Raw genomic sequence first — 26,426 nt, forward strand, 5'->3', positions numbered from 1 at the left:
AGATTCACCGTTTGAATCATAATTTTCGAGGTTTTCTGGGTGCCGACCGGTCAGACCGGTAGGCAAGACCGGTCAGACCGGTCTTCTCGCCTTTGGACAGACACGACCGGTCAGACCGGTCCAGGCAGACAGGGCTGCTGTTTTCCCGATTCGCTTCCGATTTGCTTCGTGGTTTTTACTCGCTTGTTCGAGGCCTTTTGTGTTGGTTTAGCTTTTTTATAGCTATTCCAAACTTTGGTCAGAACGCTTGAGAGCTTGGGTGATTTTAGGGATATAGGCCGACGTTTCAATTTACGAAGAAATTTTGATCGGCTCCCATTCACCCCCCTCTGGTCGCCGGCTTCGGTCCCTCAAAAATACATATTCCAGCCATTAGACTCAACGACTACATCAATATGGCGCCCATTATCTCATTAATTGTACCTATTTAGATAACGTAGATTACGTTTGATTAATGAATCATGTTTCAGCACGCACAAATTATAGTCCATCATCCACATTTTTTTTCATGTATATACACTCTCCCTCTCCTAATTCTCTTTTCCATCCGTATCATTCATCTTTATTAGCCCGTTCTTTTTATGCAGATATGAGCACACACACTTTATGTTGGAGGCCGCGAACGGTCATTAGTGTGGGCAGGAAAATGGTAATGCTCATTATCCACATTGGTGTAAGTGAGAGGGAACTTTTAGTCTTTACTGGACATGGGTCTAGTCCGCCAATGAAGCTCATCTACATCTCGCTGACGCTAAAGTGGCTCAACCTCACCCTGCTGGTTAAGCTCTCCTACAACTCCTTACCATGATAACAGCTTGACCTTGCCCTACTAGTGACACTGCTAGAAAACTTCACATTAATACCGGGTGGGAACCCCCGGCTAGTACCGGTTCCCCGCCCGGTACAGATTGATCGGTACTAAATGTCACACCATTTAGTATCGGTCAAAACACCCGGTACTAAAGGTACGATTTACTAAACGGTTTTGCACCCAAAAAATAAACAAAAAAATGAAGAACAACGTGGAGGCTCTTGTACACGTGCATTTTACGCATAATATGTGCATGCGCGGTTTCTGGGATTCGAACTCATGTCATCCAACCTCACGCAAACCTTTCTTACCACCCCACCTGTGCATCACATGTGACTAGATGAGAGATGCATTTCTTTTGAAGTAACCATTAGACGATCATTTAGTACCCGGCCAAGACACCGTCCGGTACTAAATATCGCATTTTAGTACCGGCCGGTGTCTTGGCCCGGTACTAACATAGCTCCGGGGGCTTTCAAATTTGAACTCAGTACTAAAGCTCCGTGCCAACTTTAGTACCGGATCACAAGTTAACCGGTACTAAGTGAAGGAACGAATGCCCATTTTTCTTGTAGTGTGAACCTCGCCCATTAATGCCATCGCTAATCCCATCGACCCATAAACTTCTACTGTTGCATGGGCACGCGCATTCCGCCATGCGGAGGTCCCAATTTCAATGCTAGCACTTGGCATCACTGCCGGCCAACCTGGTTTGGATGCTCCGATGACTTCCACTGCTCTTGTCATAACTTCTCCTCTAGGCCTTGTGCAGGTCGATGTCTCGGTCATGATTTCACTGGCGGAGCTCTATTCCCCTCCTCTGGTTAATGTTGTGCTCGGCCTGCTCAAGCCAATCCCGGAGGGGCGGAACACGATGGTGAGGTGGAGCTGGACCTCCTGTGCCAATAGGACCCTACTGATGAAGTGCTTCCGCCCCAGCTTATTGATGCTGATGCATGCAATAGGCGTGGCAACCACCTCTAGGCCAAGGAGCTCCCCATCCGGGAGACTCTGGCTGCGGCTGCAGTGTGCCTTAAGAAGTGGAAACTCGATATTCTGCCGCCTTCTCCAGCTCGCGGTACACTTGCTCAAGTACCCCTATCTCGGTGGATGCCCCTACTGTTGAAGACATGTCGTCCTCCACCGTCGTCGTCGTGGCCACGACGTACTGCTTCCTAGACCCACTTGGTGTGTTCAGTACATGTAGCTCCTAGGGCGCACTTACAATGTGCTGGTTGGCTCCTGTCCTCAAAGATTAGACAAAGTTCTAGTGAGCACTGAACAACAACAATTCCCTCTGGCAACCGTTGTGGCCTTGAGTATAGAAATCTCTGACCACACACCCCTATTGTTAGATACAGGCTTACAAAGGGGCTGTTGGGGTGGCTGTTGGAGGAAGGTTTTTTTGACGTAGTGGCAGAAATTTGGCATAAAGAGAAGAGAGACCATACTCCATTGCAAAGGTGGCAAAACAAGATCAGGAAACTGAGACAAGTCCTTAGGGGATGGGCTGCTAGCATTAATGCTGCCTATAAAAAGGAAAAAAAGGAATTGATGAGGAAGGGGGATGAGTTAGACAAGTTGGCTGAAATAAGGTTAATTTCCGAGCAGGAAATGGATCTCAAGCCGTGTGTGAAAGACAGACTAGCTCAACTTATATGAGAGGAAGAAATAAAATGGTTTCAGAGAGCTAAAACCAAGGATCTGCTGGAAGGGGATAGTAACACTAAGTACTTTCAGTTAGTTGCTAATGGAAAGAGAAGGAAAACTATAATTTATAGGCTAGAACAGGAGGAGGGTGTTGTAGAAGGGGAAGAGAATCTGAAAAAAATACATCACAAAGTATTATAAGGGTCTTTTTGGCAAAGTTGAATCTGAGTGTTTCTCTATGGATGAATCCAGCAAAGATGACATAACACAGGTTACAGCTAAGGAGAATAGTATCCTTATAGAAACATTTACTGAACAAGAGGTCAGAGAGGCCATCTTTCAAATGAAGCAGAACAAAGCACCTTGCCCTAATGGTTTTCTAGTTGAATTCTACCAAGTTTTTGGAGTCTTATAAAAGAGGATCTTATGGCTATGTTTGCTGACTTCCACAAAGGAGATTTACCCATTTTTAGTTTAAACTTTGGGGTGACCTCTTTACTGCCTAAGTTGCAGGAAGCAAAACAGATCCAGCAACATAGACCTATTTGCATGCTGAATGTTAGTTTCAAATTTTTTAAAAATTTTAGCTAACAGATTTACTTCAGTTGATAGTAGAGTCATAAAACCTTCTCAAACAGCCTTCTTACCTGGAAGATACATAATGGAAGGGGTAGTAATCTTGCATGAGACAATTCATGAAATTATGAAAATAAAATAAAAAGGGATCCTACTGAAATTAGATCTTGAAAAGGTTTATGATAAAGTCAGTTGGAGCTTCTTGCAGCAAGCTCTAAGGATGAAACGCTTTTCCCCTCAGTGGTGCAAGTGGGTTGAAAATATTGTGAGTGGAGGGAGTGTAGGTGTTAAAATTAATGATGACATAGGAAATTTTTTCCAAACCAAAAATGGCCTGAGACAGGGTGACCCCTTGTCCCCTGTGTTGTTTAATGTAGTAGCTGACATGCTAGATGTGTGGTTGCAAGGGCAAGAGAAAGTGAACAATTTAAGGGAGTGGTTCCACACTTGGTGGATGATGGATTGTCAAGTTTGCAGTATGCAGATGACACCATCATATTTGTTGAAGATAATATTGAGCAGGCAAAAAACTTGAAGATATTGTTGTGTGTGTTTGAAAAACTCTCAGGTCATAAGATAAACTTCCACAAAAGTGGGTTGTTTTGTTTAGGGGAGGCTAAAGCTAGAACATTAGAGTATATGCAAATATTTGGATGCAAGGAAGGTACTTTCCCATTTAAATACCTGGGAATTCCTATGAATCCAAACAGAATTGCTAGCAAGGATTGGGGTCACATTGAAGAAAGAATTCAGAAGAAGTTAAGAAGCTGGAAAGGAAAGCTGCTTTCAACGGGAGGGAGATTGGTGCTTATAAATTCCATTATGTCTAGCTTTCCTCTATTCATACTTTCCTTTTTTAAAATTCCTAAAGGAGTGCTTAAGAGGATAGACTATTATAGATCTAGATTCTATTGGTAGAGTGATGGGCACAAAAGGAGGTACAGGTTGGCTAAATGGAGTATTCTTTGTATGCTAAATAGACCATTATACTTGGATGTCCAGAATATATGCCTCCTAAGCAAGTGGGTGTTTAAACTATATTGAACAAGGAAGGCGTTTGGCAACAAATACTCAAGAGAAAATATCTCAAAAATAACTCTTTGGCCCAAGTGAGGAGGAAACCAGGGGATTCCCAATTTTGGGCAGGACTGGTTGAGGTGAAGGAGCACCTACTTGAAAGAGGTAAATTCTATGTGAAATATGGAAAACATACATGATTTTGGGAAGACTGGTGGGTTGGTCAGGAACCATTGATGAAACAGTTCCCTGCCTTATATCAGATTTGCAGAAAGAAAAACCAAACAGTGGAAAATGTACTAGAGACAAGGCCACTGAACATCTCCTTTAGAAGGAATCTGATGGGGGATAAGCTTAAGTTGTGGAATGACTTAGTTAGCCAGGTCATCAATGTCAGATTGGGTGATTCTGAAGATAGCTGGGTTTGGGCTTTGGACAGAAAAACATTTTTTCGGTTAAAACTATGTATAATAGCATGATGCTATCTGGTTTTGTGCCTAAAAGGTTTACTGTTTGGAAGCTGAAGATACCTCTCAAAATTAAAATATTTTTATGGTATCTAGGAAAAGGGGTGACACTCATAAAAGATAATCTAATTAAAAGAAAGTGGAAGGGGAATAGTTTGTGTTGTTTCTTTAATAATACCGAAACCATACAACACTTGTTTTTTGATTGTCATGCGGCAAAATTTGTTTGGAATTCGATTTACTTTACATTTGGAATTCAACCACCTTCCAATATTACTGATATGTTGGGACCTTGGCTTGGTGGTTTACCTCACAAGTTCAGAAAACAACTATTAATAGGAGTTATAGCTTTTTGCTGGGCCATTTGTCTGACTCGGAATGATGCTGTGTTTAGTTGAATTGTGCCTAACTCATACCTGCAGGTTATCTTCAGAGGGACATATTGGGCAAGAACGTGGTCACTGCTGTCTAAAGAGAAAGCAAGAGAATTTCTATTGAAGTGTTGCAGGAACCTGGAAGGAGTAATGATGGACTTTGGGCAAGAGGTGTTTGGAAATTTAGGCAAAGATTAGAGGGCTGATCTAGTCGGCTGGCTGTTGGAGTGAAGTTTTTTATTTCTTTGCTTATTCTAGTTGGGACTTATTATAGTGTTTGAGCTATAGCTCTTGCAGTCTACGTGCTGCATTTGCTGTAGGCTGTAGACACTCTTGAGAGTGTTCAAGGCTGGGACAATCCTTTATCTAAAAAACAACGTGATGGAAGAACGCCTCCTCTGCCTCGCCGATCACCGCACTCCAGTCATCGACAATGTGGACTGATGCCACCTACCATCCTGCTTCATGATTATATCCCAACGTCTTTTGTTGTCCCATTAGATCATCCCACCGCATCTTCCCCAGTGTGGATTCCACCAATTTGGTATGCATCTGGTGCATATGGTCCACCATATAGTATACACCGGGTGCCTCTCATTTTAGTGCCTCTACCTTTCCAGCCATCGAATTGAGTGACGTGTGCCGTTCATTTTTCCTCAACCATTCTAAAAAAGTGTTCTTTTTAATGTGACTGGGCTAAGTTTAGCCATCCGGAAATGAATAGCTATATAATACATTATTGAAGGTTTCAGTGAAGAGCCGTGACATCTTTTTTAAACAAAGAAACAATTTGAAAGCTGGGATGGAAATTTTAGACTTTTTGAAAACCAAGAAAAAACCCCGAGGATCTCAGCTTTTCACATCAAAGGGAAAATTGACTCCTAGGACAATTAAAAACTAGCAATACACCACCAGTTGTAAGGAAACACTAGTAGGAATGTAGGATCGACGTTGAATCCCTACTGTCGAGTTCCGTGAATGCAATTTTTTATCTGTGCCCGGTCTTAAATTAAAGCTTTGATTTGGGTACAAGAAATTAGCTTTTAAAATGACCAGCCACAAACAAACTGATGTAACTTTAGTCAAGTAACAATAAAGATTTGCGTTGAGCACTAGTGATATAATGTGCTCTAGAACTAGAAGCTTCTTCTTCAAGGTCCAGGCAGCCGTTAGTTCGGCCTCTCTTATGCTTAACATCATCTACTTGGTGACATGTAAGGGATAGATTGATGTGCAAGCTGTTTCATTGAGAAGAAACAACTTGGAAGTTGTAGGCACGCTGCAAATGCTCGACGAATGTGGTGGGCGCAAGCAACGGGGATCAAGAGAAGCGCGAGAAAAAAAAGAGCTAGGCGGCATCTGTTTCCCCTCGATTCCACTGTATTGATTCACGGAGCACTCAAACCAAACACGAAACAACATTATAAGTTTGCAGCGCAATTGGTTACCGGAGCAGATTGGATGAACCAAACACTACCTAGTTATTACTGAAAATTAAGTAATCCAGAAATTAGTTAGGTGTAGCTACTAGGATATATATATTATATGTATATATATAGATATATATATGTATATATATAGATAGATAGATAGATAGATAGATAGATAGATAGAGAGAGAGAGAGAGAGAGAGAAAGTGAGCTTACCTGATCATGGCTAGATACTGACTGCCTTGTCATCGGCTTAAACAGTGTCTGCTGCCCCATCAATTGGTTGCCCCGTATTTGTTTGTTTGCAAGCGACAAATCCATAATAGATTTGGAGGACTTCAGTTGGGATGTTTCTTCAAGAACAATAGCCAACTCCGTATTGTGCCATATTTCACCTGCTTGTTGTCTGTAGAATTTATTTTCATTGTTGTTCTTCATGTAATCGGTGACAGTGAAGCTGTAAACATAACACACGTCATTGCACACAAGGTTCCGCGGAATCGCCGCCTTTACTGCCCGTTTTACCACAACTTCCTGTGTGGACCTTGGTGGTATGATTCCTTCTTGCGGATAGAAGTTGTAAATTGCTACATTGTAGATGATGCTCTTCATACAAAAAGCAATATAGTCATCTGTTATGTTGGCTAGCTTAATTCCAGCTGAAACTGATATATTATCTTTTCGCAGAAAGGGGAAGCGGAGCTCATGTGGGTGGACATGGATCAGCTTCTTTGGAGTCAATGAAGGTATTTTCTACAAAGCATTAGATTTAATAATATCAGCATATTGTACAAATTACATCATCGTATAATTTTATGTAAGAAACAACGAGTAAAGATGGGGCATATGTGCGTGGTGTCATTGCAGGAGGGCTGCTAAATAGTTCTTTGAAGACTCGAGAACAAAATAAGTGATTAATTTAACAAAGTTGGTATTTCCAACAGTAGCTAGCCATCTATCGTTGCAGGGGCAACGCTATTCTGAATAATTGATATAGCTAACTGAAATATTAATGAATCAGTGAACCCAGGAGTACTTTAAGAGATAACGAATGACACCACATGAGTCTCCTCGATATGATATGATGGAGGCAATCCTAAAAGATCAAGACGGAGTCCCGGGGCTGTACAACACGATTGTTGGCCCGCGCCAATACAAGGAGTCAAACAACCCCTATGTAGGGACAGGTCTCATACACCATAGCCGATACCTTTGTACACATGTTTGCCCATAAAGATTAGATGAGAAGACTGAAATGAACCAGTCATCATACACTACTACAGAACATAGATACTGTAACACACTCTTGTAACATATCCACCATTGTGTTACAGAGAAGTTTAATAGTAACACAAAACTATATGTTACAGATGAGTGTTGTAACACATAGCACATGTTCTATAAAATTGTGTTACAGAAAATATTTATAGTAACACAAAAGTAATATTGCACCTAAAATGTTACAATGATAGTAGCATCTAGGAACACATACATAATAATGTTACAATTTAAGTGTTACAAAGAAGACCTTCACTACAACAAATATGACTTTTTGTGATGTATACCTCGTGACAACAGAGCAATTCGTCCTATGACAGTTTGATTTGTGATGTTTTGTATTAGACACTATAGTTTAGTGATGAAAATGAGGTGTTTGTCGCTAACACGAACTGCAAATCGTCACAAATGGATCCAATATCCATATCTTGACGAATTTTATTGTGTCATAGAGGATAACCAACAAATGTCACAAATCTATGACAAATTTGCATTACCAATTTGTCAGAAAAAAATTTGAAACAAATAAGAAGAGAATGAGTTGTTACAGCGTTGTTGAGTTTTTTTCATAACAGGTCCCATCATAAAGTCATAGTAGTGTTGGTAGGTTATAATTCATTTCTTTTTAATGTAGAATTTATGTTACATAAAAAAAAATTCCTGATAAACAACTTTTGTTTTCCAATGGGGAACATTTTCTGGGTAGACAAAATCCGAAGAAGAAATAGAAGGAAAAAATGGGAAGAAGAAATAGAAGAAAAATAAAAAATAATAAGTGCTAGGAAGAGGGCTTGAACCCAAAAACCATGTGAAGGAAAGCCCTATAGCATTAGCTCTGGGCTAGCAATGCATTAGTGGTGTTTTGGCGCATAGTATAGTTTAGTAAAGATAATTTCGTGGGAAGGAAAATGGAAAAAAATGCACATAAGGGGGCTCGAACTCAGGAGCACAGGGACGAAAATCATAGGGACCTACCACTGGGCTAGTGCCAAACTAGCGCTTTCTCTGGTCATCATTTTTTGGGTCCTCACCTCTCCCTCGCGCCCTCCCCTCTCTATCGCGTCCTCACCTCTCCCTTCTCGCATCTCGCACGTCTCCCATCCCCTCTGCGCCGCCAGACCCTCTCTCTCGCCCAGATCCCGCCCCAACCCCGCGCCGCCGCTCCCTGCATCGACCATCGCCGCCATCGCTGCTCCCTTCGTCACCGGCCCCCACCTCGCCTCCGCTGTGGCCCGGATCCACGGATCCACCTCGTCTTCGACCGCGGCAGGGATGGCGTCGGTCCCGAGATGGCATCACACAAGGAAGATCCGCCCACCCGGGCTTCCCAGTAAAATCCACCCCGATTTTCAACCCTCCCCTCCCCCATCCTCTCTCTTTCGGTTCCAGCAGTCGAATCGAACCCCCCCCCCCCCCCCCGTCCCCGAATCTCCCTCCCTCAACCGGTTCAGATGGTAGTGGACGGATTGGTTGTCGGTGTTGATTAACCTAACCCCTCGCCGTCCGCCCATGCATGCTCCGATTAGGGTGCCATCGCCGCCGGTGTGGTGCTTACATGTGTGCAGGTCCTCGAACTGATGTTTCCCCCTTGTTGTTTGTTCTTGCTTCCTGCAGGTAACCGAGTTCAGCTCAAGTGACGAGTAGCGGCATAGTTCGCCCGCGCAGCTTCCGTTCTGCTGGTAAGCTCCCACCAACTATGCTCATGCTCCTGTCGGTGGAGAATGCCACTCATTTATTGCACACTCATGTATCGGTTATCACTTGCTTGTGTTGCCTGGCCCCCTTATAATGCCCATTAGTAAACTGTTCTTTCCATTATGTTGTTTTTAGTACACTATAAGGCTTCTCGACATGTCCAATTATGTTAGTCACAGCTCATGTTTCTGCCCTGATAATGATCTATCTAATTTTTGTTGTTGATTAGCATAGTCTATGCCTGTTGGGTTGCTTAATTGCCGGTTATTAATTTAAATGTCTCATACGCATGAACCTTGTTTTGCAATTCGAGTGTATTCTACTTGAATATGTAATAGTAGAAATTTATTTTTTTTCCCACATAACCTGCAGCATTGAAATCAATTTGAGTGTATTGCAGGTCTACACAGATCATATCCTTTTTTTTTTCTCTATGTGGGCTGTATGTCTGGGCTTAATGGTCAAACCTGCTTTCGGATGTGAGAGGTGAGGGCATTCAACAACATTCAGTTAATCAGTTTTGATTAACTGAACATATGTAGTTGAGTCTTCATTAATTTGATCAATGCATAAGTATGGTCCAGCTCATTAGAACAGAACATATTCTGAGTTTAGTGATATTATGATAGTTCTATTTGCAGTTTGGCTAATTTTAATATACTGGAATAGGGCACTGTTCCTCTGCACTATCCCTTTGGATTGCACTAACCCTCTGGAGGTTGAGGGAAGGTATGCCTGCTTTCTCCTCTACACTATCCATGCTTAATTCGTGTGGTGTCTGAAGCTTGAGATACATGCTTCATTGTGGTCTGACCAGCTAATATACTTATCTTATTCAAATACCAGTACCACAGGTGCCATGTCTCATTGTGGTCTGACCGGCTTCATCTTCTTCTATGTTCTTTTCAAAAATATAGTACAGAGACAGCTCCTTGTGTTTTTGTGAGGGGGGCGGGAGTGAAGAGAGAGAGAAGACTCCAGTGAACAGCTAGCTGTGCTACAGTAGCATTGTTTGGTGGAGCCGAAGCCTATTGGAGCCATGCCAAAGGCACCCGTAGCATGTCTAATAGTACATATATCCTTTTCAAAAATATAGTACAGAGACAGCTTGTACCGTCCATTGCTATATATTGCTATATATGTACATTTTCTCTCTAGAATCCTGTCATTATATGTACACATCATGTGATGAGTAATATTATTGTTTCCTCCCACAATCAATACAACTTCCAATGATTATTCAAATTTGTGGTTTGTGTGATTTTATAATGTATCATATTCCCAAAAAAAATCGTATCAATATTATATACCATATGCAGGTGTATAATAATTTTTTTTTGAAAAACTTGAATGTGTTACAATAGATAAAATATGTGTTAGGAACCATGTGTTCTTATTCTCCTGAACTGTGTTCTCATGAAGTGTTACTAACACAATATAGAAGTGTTACTAGAGTTAAAAAAATATGTTACCCAAGAAATAATTGTAACACTATTTTAGATATAAAAGAACACATGTGTTGTGTTCCAATAGGTGATACCATAGTAACATCAAGGATAGGAACACTAATAAGATGTGTTACAATGAGACCTAGTAACACATTTATTTACCTATAGTAACACAAGGTGATGTTACTACATCCATGTCCTGTAGTAGTGATAGCCTAAGAGAGGGATGGGTAAATTAGGCAACTTAAAATCATAAGATATGGTTTTCATCTAGTTTGCACAAAACATAAAGTAGAACATGCTATGTAGATATGCAACTATGGTTCGTCTAGTGTTCCAACCCACCCAAACAAGAGTTTTGCAAACTATCACCAATGCTAACTTGATACTACTCTAAAGAACTAAATGCACAAAAGTTACAAGTAAGAATTGCGGAAACGTAAAGAAGTAGGTTAGTGGAATGAAAACTCAGCACGTCATTTTTTTTCTTTGGTATCAGTGGGCCAAAGCCACCCCTACACTATTAGAAAATAAACAAGCCAAAGATCCACCTCAAAAGTACCAACATGAAGAAGACTTTATGCTGGTACTTTTAGGGTGGATGGGAGCCTAAGGAGGTCCTTTGGTACCGGCTAAACATTGGTACTAGGTGGTGTTATTACCCCAAAAGATGTGCGCGTGTGCGGGCCTCTTCTGTTGTTTAATCTATTTTTTGACCAAACATACTTTGGTATCGGGTGAATCTTTCAGCCAATACTAAACAGAGCCTTAGGTACCGGATCATTTACCCGGTGACGAAGACAGAGACTTTTGGTCCCGGTCTTGCAGTACCGGTTGCATAACCGATACCTAAGGTCAAATTCAACCAGCACCGATGTCCCTTTCTCCGCTAGTGCTAGTCTACGTTGAGCTCCACGAACGATATGATTCAAATCACCAAATCTCTTCATATCAAGGGCTTGGACTCGCCACTATGACGATGCTCACTACCTCTTGCACCGATCATCTTCACACCATCTTCACTACGGAGCTAGGGGTCTCCGCGTCCCCCAACATGATCATCATTGCCGTTCTACACCAAGCTGAAGCATCAATGACTTGCTAGCGAGGTACAAAGATACCAAGGAGCCGACACACCATGATTACACCTATTGTTCACTCTAAATCAAACTCAAGGAAGCAACACTTTGCTCTCACACTTTCTCTGCTAGGCCTAACCTAGCACCAACGAACACTCTCAAAGCATGTGCTAAAGCCTATGGATATGATCACTTAGCACTATGGTGGTTTGGATATCTTCTTCATTATGTATGAGCTAGCTATTTACTCTTGCAACCTCAAATGGATGAGTAGAGAATGCATAGATAGCCTAATAACTCCAAAGAGCCGTTGCTCCAACGGACCCTAAAAGTACAGTAGTACCGGATCCTCCAACTGCCAACGTGGGTATTGGATTATCCGGTAGCACCTTTTTAGTCACATTGTCGTTGGCCCCTTTTTGCCACGTCTTCTTTTGCTTCCATCAATGGTCTGACACCTTGCTCTAATGCTTCATCCGACACCCGTTGGTTCATCCAGTGTATGTTGGATATAAAATCCCTAGTACTCAAAATGAAGGAAGAAGATGGGTTCCTACTAGCATTCGTTTGTAATAATAGTAGGACTCATACTCATACCCTGCAAACATACTATGACTCCTACCATGTAACCGACTAGTAATCCCACCCTCTTGAGTATATAGTGGTGGGCATGAGTACATAGATCGGCAGAACCACCTCAAGCCAAAACTAGGTATACGAACAATCTCACGCAATACAACCAATAAATACGATGTATGGTATTACACTATTCAGCAAGCCGAACGTGTCTAAACCTTGTGTTATGTGCACCATTGAGTTCATGTTGGATGTGATTTGAATTATAACGTGTGTCTAGTGGGGACGCCTGGAGGGCCCACGGTTCGGGTTATGTGATTAGCGGATTAGTTTTTCGTGTTTGATTGCAGTCAGTTCAGTCCGCCCTATATATACATCTTGTAAGCCACATGGGAAGGGTTGACGACTCATTGTATTCCCTGCGTTGTAACTCTCCTCATTATAGTGAAGATCGCCGGTTGGCGCCCGTGGTTTTCTCCCGCAAGGGTTTTTCCACGTAAAAATCGTGTCTCGTGTTCGATCCTGTTTTCGCATTATTCTCTAATAGTTCCTAATCTCGATGATACCCTACCAAGAACTCTACACCCCGCCGGTACAGGCACGCGTCCGCACGGGGTAGCCTGCCTCGCCGCGCGGCACACACGCGTTAGCGCCCTGTAGCCCGCCACGCCCCACCCGCCCGGCCACCGCAGCTCGCGTCCGTGCGCAACAGTCTGCCACGCCTTGCCGACCGCCGCAGCCCGCCGTGCACGCATCAGTGCGCCGCAGACTGCCGCGCCCTGCCGGCCGCTGCGCCGCGCGAGTGTCCCCGCGCCACCGGCCACCGCACCTGACCCACAGCTACTCCGTGCCGTCGAGCACCGCGCCCCCACGTCGTGGCCGCTGCCACACTGCACCGCCGCTCCAGGCCGTGCGTGCGAGCTGAAGAAGATGGGGAGAAGACCAGGGACATGGATTAAGATGGGGGAGACAAGGAAGAGAAAGAGAGAGGTGGTGTGCGGTGCATGTGCTGTTTTTTTTATGCCTCAACTCTTCAATACAAGATGTAGTATCTGAACTCACACCACCACACGCACACACTCACACACTCACGCCCTAGTGCGCAAGCTAGACCTACCCCTATATGAAGAGACTGCACGTGGCTGAGAGGTATCCGAAGTTAACCAGGCTTCGAACGTGACGGGCACGTCACCCTGACCATTGTGGCACATCCACGCGTGAGGCAACAACTGCAGAACCTGCAGCGGGAGAAATTGGAGAAAACCCCGGTGAGACACTAGGCGAGCCCGAGGCTCGAACCCTGGTGGGCAGGAAGCCACCCACCGGCTCCTGCCACCCGCGCTACGCGCGGTTCTCACATGTGCTATTGTCTGCTGATAATTTGTAGAGATAGGGGGGAGAGAGAGAGACACACTGCATTTGTTACTGCCACCACCCGCCCCCGGCACTACTTAGGTGTGGGCCTGGCGATCCTCGCCCCAGTGCTCTAGCCAACCGTGTTGCTGTTCTGCCTAGCACGCGGATGGGTGGCCTCTATTTTAGGGTCGAGTGACGCCACCACCCGCCCCTAGAAATATAGTTATAGTATTAGAGAATTTGTAATAATTTTTTAGACTATTAAATGACCTTAAATGAAAAACTTATCAACTACAAAGTTGTGGATCTAAAATTAGGTACAAAGTTGTAGATCTCGTCAAGCTCTACAATTAGGTATAAAGTTTGTCTTCATCCGATTTCATATGAAAAGGTTATGGATCTTTTCGTGGTACAATTTGTAGGAGCGGATCATGCCATCACCCGCATCTAAAAATACATTTTTTGGGACGGGTGATGCCACCACCTCCCCCTAAAAATATTTTTTGATTTAAATCTTTACATATAGCAAAAAAGTAAAAAAAGTGAAATTTCTAGACTTTGGTTATTGTGAACTATAGATGCAAATAAAAATATACCAAGTATATTTCAGCATATATGAAGGTTAAGGTTGTAGAAACCTCAAAGTATGACTTGAGTTATATAAAATACTACATAGTTATAGCTATTAGAGAACTTATAGTAATTTTTTAGATCACTAAATGACCTCAAATGAAATGTTATCAACTACAAAGTTTTGATCCCGTCATTCTCTGCAATTTTGATATAAAATTTGACTTCATCCGAGATCATATGAAAATATTATGACTTTTTTATGGTACCATTTGTAGGGGCAGATGATGGCCGGCATCATTAGTCCCTAAAAATGCATTTTTAGGGACGGGTCAAATGCTACAATAACTCTGCCCTATTTTTAGCAACGAGTTACATTTTGACCGGCTCCTAAAGAAATTGGAGTGTTGCTACAACTCATTTTTGTAGTAGTGTGCTTGACATACTTTCTAAGTAAACTCGTGCTTGCATAAATGTGTGTGTGTGAATTGAAGGAACTCACCTCTGCATGTTGTGAATGATCCAAGCCTTGCAATTGGAGTGCTGCTTCAAGGACAACGCCCAACTCAACATTATGCCATATTTGACCTGTCTTTGTTTCATAGAATTTACGATGATCACTGCTCTTGAAATCCTCTCCTACAACGGTGCTGTAAATGTACCACTTGTCATCACACTGAATGCCCTGTGGAACGCCCTTCTTTGCCGTCCTTGTTACCACGAGTTCCTGTGTGGACCTTGGTGGCATGACTACTCCTTTTGGATAGTGGAAGTACAATGCCACATTGTGGGGAGAACTCCGTGGAGCTAAAGCAACGTAGTTGTCTGTGAGGTTTACTATTTTAACTGCGGACGAAGGTGACAGCCGCTCGTTTGTTAAACACGGAAAGCGCAGCTCAGAGTCGTGGACCTCAATCAAGATTTTTGAGGCACCTGAGCACTGCAACAAAGAATAACCATGAGATCCATGCACGTTAACTCACAGGTAGCACAGTATTATAAATAAAATTAAAAACAATTAACTAGTCGAGAGGAGGCACAAGTGCTGATGTGATACGAGATGCTAGCCAATTAAAACTAGCATTGTTACTACACCCTTGTTGACCCATTAGTCAGGAACAGAACGAAACCTAGCATTGTTAATAAATTACGGCAGTGCAATTAAAACTGATTTAGACATTGTATATATAGATACAAAGTTAGGGCACCTGCCTCTGTCTGTGGCGTACCATCGGGGGCCTGCAGTTGTGATTCTTCTTCAAGAGTAACGCCCAACTCCATAGTGTGCCATATTTGGCCCATCTGTGTCTGCGTTTCATAAAATTTACCAATATCAACATTTTTGAAACCCTTGCTCACAGCAGTAGCGTGCACGTAGTACTTGTCATTGCACTGAGTCCTGTGTGGAACCGCCTTCTTTGCTGTCCTTTTTACCACGAGTTCCTGTGTAGACCAAGGTAGCATGACTCCAGTCTCTGGATGGGTGATGTACTCTCCATTGTTAAGGGGAGAATCCCTCACAACGAAAGCAACATGCTCATCTGTAATATTCACTATCTTTATTCCGGACGATGCTGTCAGTCTCTCACTAGGCAATAATGGAAATCGCATCTCTTGCGGGTGGACCTGGATCAGTTTCTTTTGGCGACATGAGCTTATTTTCTGCAGCAAACAAGAATGATTCGATCCAAGAATGTTAGTTTACAGGAAATGACGTCAAAATGTCATATAAATTATAGTACGCTGCATCATATCGTCATTAATTGGCCCATATAAAGGCAGGGGCGGAGCCACCTTCACTATCCACAGTACATGTGTTTTGCCATATATAGCCGGGGTCTAATAATGTACAGAATTCAAAACGCAAAAAGTGTATTCTTCATCCCTTAAAATATCACAAGAGAGTGACTTTCACCCCTGATGTTTCAATTGGTGCAAATCTATTCTCTAACTAATTAAACCAATGCACTATATTAATGCATAACTTGGCTTAGCAATGGTTCGTGCCATTTGACATCAATTTAGGCCGCATAATCATTCAGTTAATCAGGTCCTAAACACATGATAGTTATAGTGAAATAAGTTTAATTTCTTCACACACTTACTAATAAGCTATAAGAATATATTCCTATTCGGAGAGTTTCTACATTGGGTCGTCGTTGAACAAAACATGATAACATATTCCAGTGTGAGTTGTGTTAATCTTTGCATAAAAAACTTCCCCCTTTGCCTTTTGCTGCCTCGCTAACCCTTGCTAGCGCTTATATTATCGGCGGTAACCATGATGACATCAAGAGGGAAGTGATCGAATGCGAAACAGCTAGGTGGTGCTCCTCGTCATAATCATGCTGATTACACGCATATGTCCGTAACAGGGTGCAGCCTCTCCTCGGGACATATATACGAGATGGTAGATCCCACTCAGTTTGAATTCTACAAGATTCTTCCATATGGACCATAAATTTTTCATCACAGACCATGCTTAGTCTCATCATATTTATGACATGGCTAAGCAATGAGTAATCGGATAATTGAGAGACCCTCATGAATTGTTGTTAAGCCAAGGTGTGGATAATTCATTATTAATAAACTAGTTTAATTAGGTAAGGGGTTACTTTGCACCAATTGAAATGTCAGGGATGAGATTTGATGAAAAACAGTCGTTTTCCATTCATCAGCAAGGGAAAACGGGGCTCATGTCTGGGCTTACTACATATTAGAGCAACAATAGAAATTGCAAATCAAGATGACGGTAACTGGTGTGACGGCGTGAGGATAGGGTGGCCAATCAGATACTTACCTCAGGATTTGTCTCCCCTAGCCCCGTGTGTGCAGTTACCTGTGGCACATCAAATGCTTCTGACTCGTACAGCCCTGGACCTGACACTCCAAGCCCCCCCAGTGAAAAATCCTCATTGCGATCTTCCAAAACACATGGGGCTCTTAGCTGTTCATCAAAAACAACATCCAATCTCACCTCGTCAACTATGTGGGCCCCCTTTATGGTGAAAATGTCTTCAGTTATATCATGAACTGTAAGACCTTCGTTCACTTTGATGCCCTTCACAATGTACTGATCATCATGCCGCATATCTTGAGGTGCCTTGTCTTGTCCTTGAAATGTTATCTCAACTCTACAAGTTGATACTGGTGGGACAATGCCTCTCTTTGGCTGTATCTTCCAGTACTGAAATAAGCTTGTTGTATGGATGTTGAAGGCAATGTAACTATTTGTCTTGTTGGTTAGCTGTAGTGAGCATGATACCTCCTTATTAATCTCGAAAGGAAAAAACAGCTCGAGAGGTTCGATCCACAGCACGTCATTAAAGAAAGGGATTATCTGCAAAATAAGATATACATCATGTCCAATTTGACCTGGTGAAATGCTCTTATATATGTGACCGAAGTGATTGTCGACCGTTGATCTAATGCAATATTACCTCTTAGGAGGTAACAATTTTAATATTTATTTATATATTTTAAATAAGAAAATGGAGAATTAGAACTACCTTGCATGCAGATTAGTTAAAATCTTTGATTTTTGTTTTTTTTCCACATGAGGTGCCAGCCATAGGAATTAGTTGATGAGATCTCATATTTGTTTCATACCGTGAACATGAGGTGTGTGGTTGCTTCAAACAAAAAAACATGAGGTGTGTTGCTTCAAACAAAAAAACATGTTCATGACAATAAAACGTGAAAAAATTGACCAGAAAAAGTATTTATAGAACCATATTATGTCAGGTGCCTATAACTTTTGTAGCATGACAGGTGCACATATGTATCATGACACAATCTAGTGTTACGTTAGGACTTGGTCTAATGTGACATGCCTGTAACGAATGACTTGAAGAGAGAGAGAGAGATGTATATATCCAGCGTTAGATCTAAGTGTTTATTTTCTATAGTGTGACATAAAGACACATGCACATGTTATTGCTATATATTTTTGTGTGAGAGGCGTGCTACATTTTTTTTTCCATGCAGGTACATGCATGATTTAGGTAAACCGCCATGCATGTATGATTAGAAAACAAGATTTAGCACAGTTTCATGATTTTTGGATATGCATGCAAGATAATTAAGTACATATATTTTTTATGTTTAAGATGGATTTAATTCTTGAAAATTCAATGGCTTAGATTCATTTGAACTCTTACCTCTTAAGAGGTAAATGGAGTACGGTAGCAGTGCCCGAGAAGAAAGGTTCATGCACAAAAGTAACAGATGGGTATATACGGGTCATAGATGATGGGTATATACCGGTCATAGATAGATGCCTAGAACAGAGAAGGATATAATCAATATATATATGGTAGTTTTTCGTGAAGTAACTTGGAGTTCTATATATAAAAACTAGCTAGTCTCTTAATTTCATTCAGCACTGCTATAATCAATATTGAAGGAGGTATAAAAACTGTGTATGAAACTAGCTGTGTATAATCAATATTGTCAAAACATATATGCCTCAGAAAATGATTTCACCTGTCCATCAGCACTGCTTATTTCATTCAGTTCTCTTATGATCTCCGATATTGAAGGCCGCTTCTTGGGATCTTCATTTCTGCACTGTAGTCCTATATCGATGCATTTTAAGACTTGTTGGCAACTCAATGTCGTTTCCTCAGTTTTATTCCACCTGTATCTCCATCTTCTAAGCACCTGCAGTTTTCACAAAGGTGTTATACTCAATGATGCAAACAAATTTGATGAAAAGCTGAAAAGATATATACATGCGGAGTTAAAACATATAAAGAAGTGACTCATTATATTCATGCAATTGATGGAGGATGTTGTTCATTTTTCTTTGCCATCTGATTACTCAGCGAAAATTTTGCAAGTTTTGAGTACGTTATTCCATATTTATGTCATGAGTTCAACTATAGCACATTGTTTTCTTAAGCGTTCACTATGAGTGGGTTTTGGAAATGGGAATCCACCACATCTATTGGGTGACTGAATGGACATGGCAATATTTTCACAACAGTAGAGACCCAACTATGGGCCACTGGTATTGGACGAGAAATTTGCAAAAATAGGACCGCAAACATTGGCCTTTGCAGTTTTGCCATTGGCCCCATATTTCATAGGCACATATGGTCCCACCGTGTCATTCACTGGGAGTGGCAAATTCACGAGTGGTCAGTGTTTGCAGTCCTAATATTGCAATTTTTTCGGTATTGGACCGGTCTATTCGCGTCGGCCAATTCATTCTTTCCGGTTTTTACATCTTTTATTCTCACTTCTTTCTTCCGGTCGCATTTTTTCTTTCTGTGGGCGTACAAATAAAGTGCCTTTCCGTAGGACTTCTAGATGCTAGCTAGCGGGACTTGATTACCAACTGAATACAAAAGTTAAGTATCTCTAAGAGACTAGCCAAATATCTCAGCTAGCCCAATTTTAGCTACTCAACACCAAAATAGATCTTCAACAGACTAGCTATTCAACTCGCCAAGCTAATCGATTTTCCAAGTGAGTCCACTTGCTAGCTAAACTTGGCTAGCCAGTCCAGCTAGCCAAATTGGCTGGTCAAATTTAGGCTCTACACATAGATGAAGAGTTGAATGTAGTTGTTATGATTTGGAGCATCAGAAATGAAAATCCTGTTAGAGTGAAATGTTCAATATGGAGTGAAATTTATATAGAGAGGCAAACAAAGAGTCGAATAAAGAGTCGAAAATGGAGATTCTCTTGGAGATGTGTATCTCCTCTATGTACACTAGTCTGCTTTGATTTTTCCTCTCTTCATTTTTCCAATCTTTCATTTTATGACACATGTATTCATATAAAACATTTTAATTGTGAAAATATTCATGATAGTATTTAAAAATGTGTACTCTGAAAAAAAATATAGCTGCGATGAGCAAATAACTTAAATATAGTAAACAATACTATTTTTTCCTATCTCTATTTGTTGCATTCAATTATTTAATTCAGTACTCATTTACTACATGCCACCTGTTCATTAAACTTTATTATATTTCATAAATACTACATATACGCGCTTTACACGTCAAAATTTCATCAGTTTTGCTTTTCTCTTTTGAGATTTTAATTTACATTCTATTTTGTTCAATGTAAAAAGGACTTGTTGTCATACTTGTGTTTTTTTCATGGTCACTATGTATTTGGCACATCACAACTAATTTTCTTATAATATCCTTTATTTTCACTAGAGAAACTGAACTATTTTATATTTTTGCTCGTTTTTTCTATTTTTCATTTTGTTCAAAATTTGGCTTCCGTTACTGTGATACTTTCTGTCCATGATAGTTTCCTCTCCAACACAAAAAAAATATTAACATACCCCTTTGTCTCTATTTTGCATAGAATGAACAGAAAAGTATATTTTCTCCCATGTTTTTTTTTCAGTGAGATAATTTTTTTCAACTTTGCTTAAGTTTTGTTTTATTTGTTTCTCCATAATGCCAAATCTTATTCAGTTCACATTTGTTTTTGGTTCATTTTTTTATATTTACTTCGTCATAGGCAATTTTTTACCTTCAACTTTCTTAAATACATCAATATTTATGTATATAAATAACATTGAGAGCCAAGATGATTAGAAGACATTGGGCTGTGGTGTAACAAACTTTATTTAAGATAAGAACAGTAATAGCAATTTTTTTTGAAATGGGAAATTTTATTCATTTCAAAGACAATACATCAAGGTTATATTGTCTTGAAAATTCCTGGCCTCTAGAAGACAATGGGCCATGGTGTAACAAACTTTCTTTAAGATAATAACAGTAACAGCCATTTTTTTATCATATATTTTTTTTGAAATGGGAAATTTTATTCATTTCAAGCACAATACACCAAGGTGATACATCAAGAACAGTAATAGCCATACCAGAACTTTGGTGAGAATCTAGTCAATGACGAATGGTTTGATTGATAAATCATTCTTACATGCTTCGCCTCGGGATCTCTTTTACGTCCAGTTATGAGCTCAATGATAATGACACCCAAGCTGTAGATGTCTGACTTGAATGAGACCTCATGACGCTGCCTTATTTCCGGCGCGCAATATCCCCTGCATAATAGTATGTGTGGTATAAACAAAAACATTTCAAAAAACATCAGGCTATGATGACTCGAAGCTTACTGTGACATCCAAGTGGTAGTAGTGACAGCTTTTGATGCTCCATCGTCAAGGAATTTGGAAATACCAAGATCAGCAATTTTTGCCTCCATGATTTCATCTAACAGTATGTTGTCAGGCTTTAGATCTCTGTGAATCATATTCTTTTCATCATGAAGGTAGCGCAAACCCTCACAAATATTCTTAATAATTTGATAACGGATATGCCACTCAAGTCCTCTTAACTCATCTGCACAATACCATTTGAGTACAATTGATAAAAATAAAAGAAATTGAATAATATATGAAAATATGGAGACCACATGACACCATGCACATGTATTTTCCATACCGGTAAGATGGCTTTGAAGACTTCCATTACTGATATGCTCGAAGCAGAGCAATCTTTCTCTTTTCTCGGCATAAATATATCTTTTTCCTTGTGAATTTGGATCCTTTATTGGTATATTTTCTTTATTTGCACAAAACCCTAGAAACCGAACTATATTTTGGTGCTTAACTGCCATCAGATTATCAACCTCTTGATAAAATAACTCCTCTGTCATTGTCTTTTCATTGAAAAGCCTCTTCACTGCAACAATCCCGTTTTTAAGTTCTCCCTGTTTATTACCTTCTGTTGTCAGCCTAGAACTTATAGTCTATTGTGAGGAAATTTGAAGGACCGGTGTAAGTAAAAAATTGATATTACCTTGTAAACCTCACCGAACCCACCACTTGCAATTTTTTGCTCCTTGGAGAAATCTTTTGTGATGTATCTTAAAAATGGCAGCGGTAGATTTGTCGGGTCCTTGCGTCCATGAAGTATATCCTCCAGGAGATCATAGTTGTCTTCCATTCTGTATAAACAAAGCACTTTTAGAACAAGAGCTTTCATATAGCTAATGAACGACTAACCTGGGATAATTAATGAAAATATCACTAGTGCGATTCAGAAGCAGGTCCCTAATTGTGCTGAGAATTTCATTCGAAGAAAAATCGGTAATTACACATGGAGATGCCCTGATGTGCACTGAATCCGAGTTTTAGATGTTTGCAGGAAGGGGACAAATCGTTTCGACGACCACAAAAACGGTTCGTTAACTAGCACAGCGATTATGCAAACAAGGAACTGCACAGCTACTGGAGATTCGAACTGCTGTGCACATGTCCAAAGATATGATCAATTCAACCATGAAAAATATTTCTAAGATGTAGAGTAAAGTATAAACAAGAACAAAAGGCATGCTTGTCATATTGAGGCTATATTCTCCGCTGGAAGCAAACCAAAACGCATATAGACAGATCTACAGCATGTTAATAGAGAAGGATTGGAATTGAGAAGGATCTGGACTTGCAGATCTACACATGTTCAGGAGAAGTTAGAATGAGGATCACCATATAATAGATAGAATGCGCACACCTGTTAGTTGTTTGCAGTGGAGCGCGCCCGGTCTGCCCCAGAAAGATAGATGGATCTGGTGTCGATTGATGCGTTGTGTTCTTAGTCTCAGAGGGATGTATACCATATAGGCAATTAGGACTTAACTACCCAAGCCAAGGTTTGAGTGCTCGAGGAATCAATGGTTCAATTAAATTAATCAGAGTGCTAGGATCAAATCAATAGAATAACTTGATAGATCGAGGAGTCATGAGACAAAAAGTCAAATCTATCGTTGAGGCATCGAAAGATGGTGCTGGTTTCTGACCATATCTGAACTCAGAATCTCCTAGACTTTTAGAGGCAGAGGTGCTTAACTAAGCTAACTTATTTAACAGGCAATTTGCATTACAGGTAGACTGGTGGCCCTCACAATTGCTGTTATTATTCTTTTTAGAAGAAATGTGCTTTTCCTGAATTATCACAACCTACCATATGTTTGCCTCACTACGTGAAAACCATTGTATACCACAGCCCCGAGACAACGACCTCATTGTGGTCCGTATAAGTCATTTCAACATTAGATAATTGGATCGATACCATTATAAATTTTCAACTTATGTGATACGCCATTACAATTCGCATATTTGGAACACTACTAGATTTTACGGCTAATGCCACAGAAATCTTTGCAACTACACCAAATTAGTTGCATTAGATAGGTGCTAGATTGCATCTGTTTTGTAATTTGGTTGCAAAACATTGATGCTCTTCTCTCGCCTCACCACCATCAAAAATCTGGTTGTGAGAATGTCATACTATTGCTACATTTGATTTTGGTTGTTATAATTTTTATTTTCCGATGCAATATGTAAGGGTTTTTGCAACAAACAGTGATGTGATTGCAAGTAGCAAATGATATTGCTACGACTTTATTCCCTTGCATTAAAATCTCACGTTCGCTGCAATATATGTGAATATATTGCAACAAAAAACTTAGTGGTTGCATCAATATCATGTTTTCACCACGGTTTATATCGTTGGTATATATGCTAGTTCCTTTTGTTGCACAATAGATTAGTGTTTTTCTCTCGCACCAAATCAGCACCCGCCACCAGCCAGCCAGCATACTTTTCTTTCATAATAAATCAGCACCAGCTACCAGCCATAGCCAAACAAACAGAGTGTAAAATAGATTTGGACATTTGGTTGGCTGAAATGTAGGTGGACCCAAGTAACCAACACGTGGGTCCATGAAAAAAAAGAATAGACGCATGGATCAGGACTGATTGGATCGAGTCAGCAGTCACCATCGATCGGTAGGTCGCGGCAACAGGGAAGGCAGGCGGCGGCACAGGAGGACGATCGGACCTGTGCTTGGAATCGCCGCCTGCGGCTGCATCGTCGTCGGATTTGGTTGGACTTGTCGCCGGGCGGCTGTTTGCTTTATTAATTTCTTATTAAGACTGCCGGACTCGTCGATCGTCTCTTCCGGCGGCTGCCACCATTTTTGAACTTAATCGCAGTCTGGTCATCGCGGCCAGCGGCCACATGCACGGACGGCCAGCAGCAGCAACACGGAAGGTGCATATATATATATATATATATATATATATATATATATATATATATATATATATATATATATATATATAATATATTTATTATTAACTTGCTAGCTTAGCTTGTTGTAAAGATAATTTTGCAAAACGGAATTGGCAGGGAAATCAACTGTGTTGATTCCTGTCATGAAAATAAAACGATATAATATCTGTTTTTTCATTGCCGATTCACGAGAATGGTATGGACTTTAGTCTATGCAGTTTGGGGTATAACAAAACCTCACAACATATCAAATATGTTCGGGAGCTGGCTTAATGAAATTCCTAAAGACCTTAAACCACTGGTTCTTCTGGGCGCGACGGTTTTGTGTTGGTCTGTTTGACTATGTAGAAATTCGGTGGTGTTTGATAACAAAAAAGCTTTCTTTTCGTAGGTTATCTATTCAATAACGCATTGGCTCCGTTCGTGGGCTATCCTTCAACAGCATTTTTTGCAGGACAAGCTTGTATAGAGATCTCACTTCTTGGCGCAAGTGGCCAATGATTTTTTGCTTGAGCACATGGGTGGCGGTCTATTCTTAGAATGGACAGTCATTAGTGTGTTAGGTTGTTTCATACTCTCTTTTGGGCTGTGTGCCATCTAGGCAGAGGCCGGAAATTTTCAAGACAATGTATCACTTTGATGTATTGTGCTTAAAATCAATAAAATTTCCCATTTACAAAAAAGCTTAGCTTGTTGTCGATGAGTTTGTACTTAGGGCTCTGTTGTTTATTTTCTGTCGTAAAAGCACCATGGGTCCTTGGTGATCGGCAGGAATTGGATCAAGATATTAGTGCTTTAATTCTAATGCAAGGCACTGTATTACGTCAAATTGAATAATATGAAGTAAATTAAAGATGATGATGAGTGTCGTTTTGGAAGTAAAATAAATATATGTATGCTGCTAATTTAGCTAAATGCCAAGGGCCCCTAGCTGAGTTGGTTAGAGGAACCCAACGGCACTCCTCATGTCCTGGGTTCGACTCCCCGTGGGAGCGAATTTCATATTAAGGTTAAAAAAATCTCCTTATCTATCCCATAGTGCCAAAGCGCCAAAGCACAGGTCTAAGGCCTGGCCCCGGTCGTGGTCGTCTCACATGGGCTACGGTGCCGCTGTGTAATGGTGGGGTAGGGGTTCGGAGATTTTCTTGCCCGGTGTGAGACGGTCTTCTCTATCACACAATACCGTGGGGGCGGTCATTCCCCCGCCGGCCGAGTTTTTAATTTAGCTAAATTTGGGTGTGTGCATGTGTTAAATATTGAAGTTGCTTTTTCCAATAGAATTGATCGAGACGTAGTTCAATGAATTCAAACAACTCCAAATGACTGCTGCTTGTATGTTGCAAAAGAATTCAAATGACCCCATGTTGTATACTAATTTTTTTACAGATTAAATTCATGCGTGCCTTTTTCACTGTCGCATATATATATATGCAGGCCATTGATCTCTTTAATTAGATTGTGATTTTAATTGACCAGATTGGGGAGCATATCTTCGGGCAATGATAGGTCTTGGATGCACTTGTCACCACACACACAAGAGTGGCAAAATGGATTGAATAAATTTGTAGAGTATACATTTGCTGGGACATCTAAAGGAGAAAGGGCACCCTATCCATGTACGAGATGTCGTACAATGTGCTACAGAACAATTAATGAAGTCCGAGCTCATTTGCTTCATAGAGGGTTTTCTGATAGTTTTATCCAAGGGGAAGGAGAAAAAAAAAGATTCATTTGAGGGCATCAGTGAATGTGTTGGCAATGAAGAGGCAACAGGTGACCATGATTGTATGAGGGATCTTGCTTTGTCACTAATCCGTAGTACAATACATGGAAACATCATGGGTAGTACTGGAGATGCAGAGCCGAATGAAAGGGCGAAGACATTCCATAAATTATTATCAGAGGCGCAGAGGAAACTTTATCTAGGTTACAAATCGGCTACTAAGGTATCTTTCATTGTCAGGCTCTTTCACATTAAGTGTATGTTTGGTCTTAGTAACAGTGCATTGGAGGCTATTATTCAGTTGTTCTC

At 40.8% G+C, this 26,426-nt stretch overlaps 1 protein-coding gene and 1 long non-coding RNA gene across 3 annotated transcripts in view; one reads left to right on the top strand and one right to left on the bottom strand.

Moving 5' to 3' along the window:
* LOC120653442 overlaps nucleotides 1–23,081 on the bottom strand; it is a 53,575-nt gene extending 30,494 nt beyond the window's left edge. Inside the window, exons 1-10 of the mRNA XM_039931192.1 lie at nucleotides 22,832–23,081; nucleotides 22,121–22,268; nucleotides 21,764–22,031; nucleotides 21,436–21,661; nucleotides 21,240–21,363; nucleotides 18,813–18,989; nucleotides 17,128–17,667; nucleotides 15,540–15,989; nucleotides 14,830–15,267; nucleotides 6,542–7,078 (exon numbers count right to left, since the gene is read on the bottom strand). Of these exons, the coding sequence (XP_039787126.1) occupies nucleotides 6,542–7,078; nucleotides 14,830–15,267; nucleotides 15,540–15,989; nucleotides 17,128–17,667; nucleotides 18,813–18,989; nucleotides 21,240–21,363; nucleotides 21,436–21,661; nucleotides 21,764–22,031; nucleotides 22,121–22,267 (2,907 nt within the window). The 5' untranslated portion in view covers nucleotide 22,268; nucleotides 22,832–23,081. The remainder of the gene's footprint in view (nucleotides 1–6,541; nucleotides 7,079–14,829; nucleotides 15,268–15,539; nucleotides 15,990–17,127; nucleotides 17,668–18,812; nucleotides 18,990–21,239; nucleotides 21,364–21,435; nucleotides 21,662–21,763; nucleotides 22,032–22,120; nucleotides 22,269–22,831) is intronic.
* Nucleotides 8,622–10,543, top strand: LOC120655599. 2 transcript variants are annotated; one of them, XR_005667611.1, is made up of 4 exons: nucleotides 8,622–9,282; nucleotides 9,699–9,784; nucleotides 9,940–10,027; nucleotides 10,145–10,543. It is a non-coding gene; the product is annotated as an uncharacterized LOC120655599 (long non-coding RNA). The 2 variants fall into 2 exon arrangements; XR_005667610.1 differs by having other exon boundaries at nucleotides 8,631–9,282; nucleotides 9,968–10,027.
* Nucleotides 23,082–26,426: the final 3,345 nt, after the last annotated feature.

This window comes from Panicum virgatum, chromosome 1N (genome assembly GCF_016808335.1).
Source record: "Panicum virgatum strain AP13 chromosome 1N, P.virgatum_v5, whole genome shotgun sequence".
NCBI lineage: Eukaryota > Viridiplantae > Streptophyta > Magnoliopsida > Poales > Poaceae > Panicum > Panicum virgatum.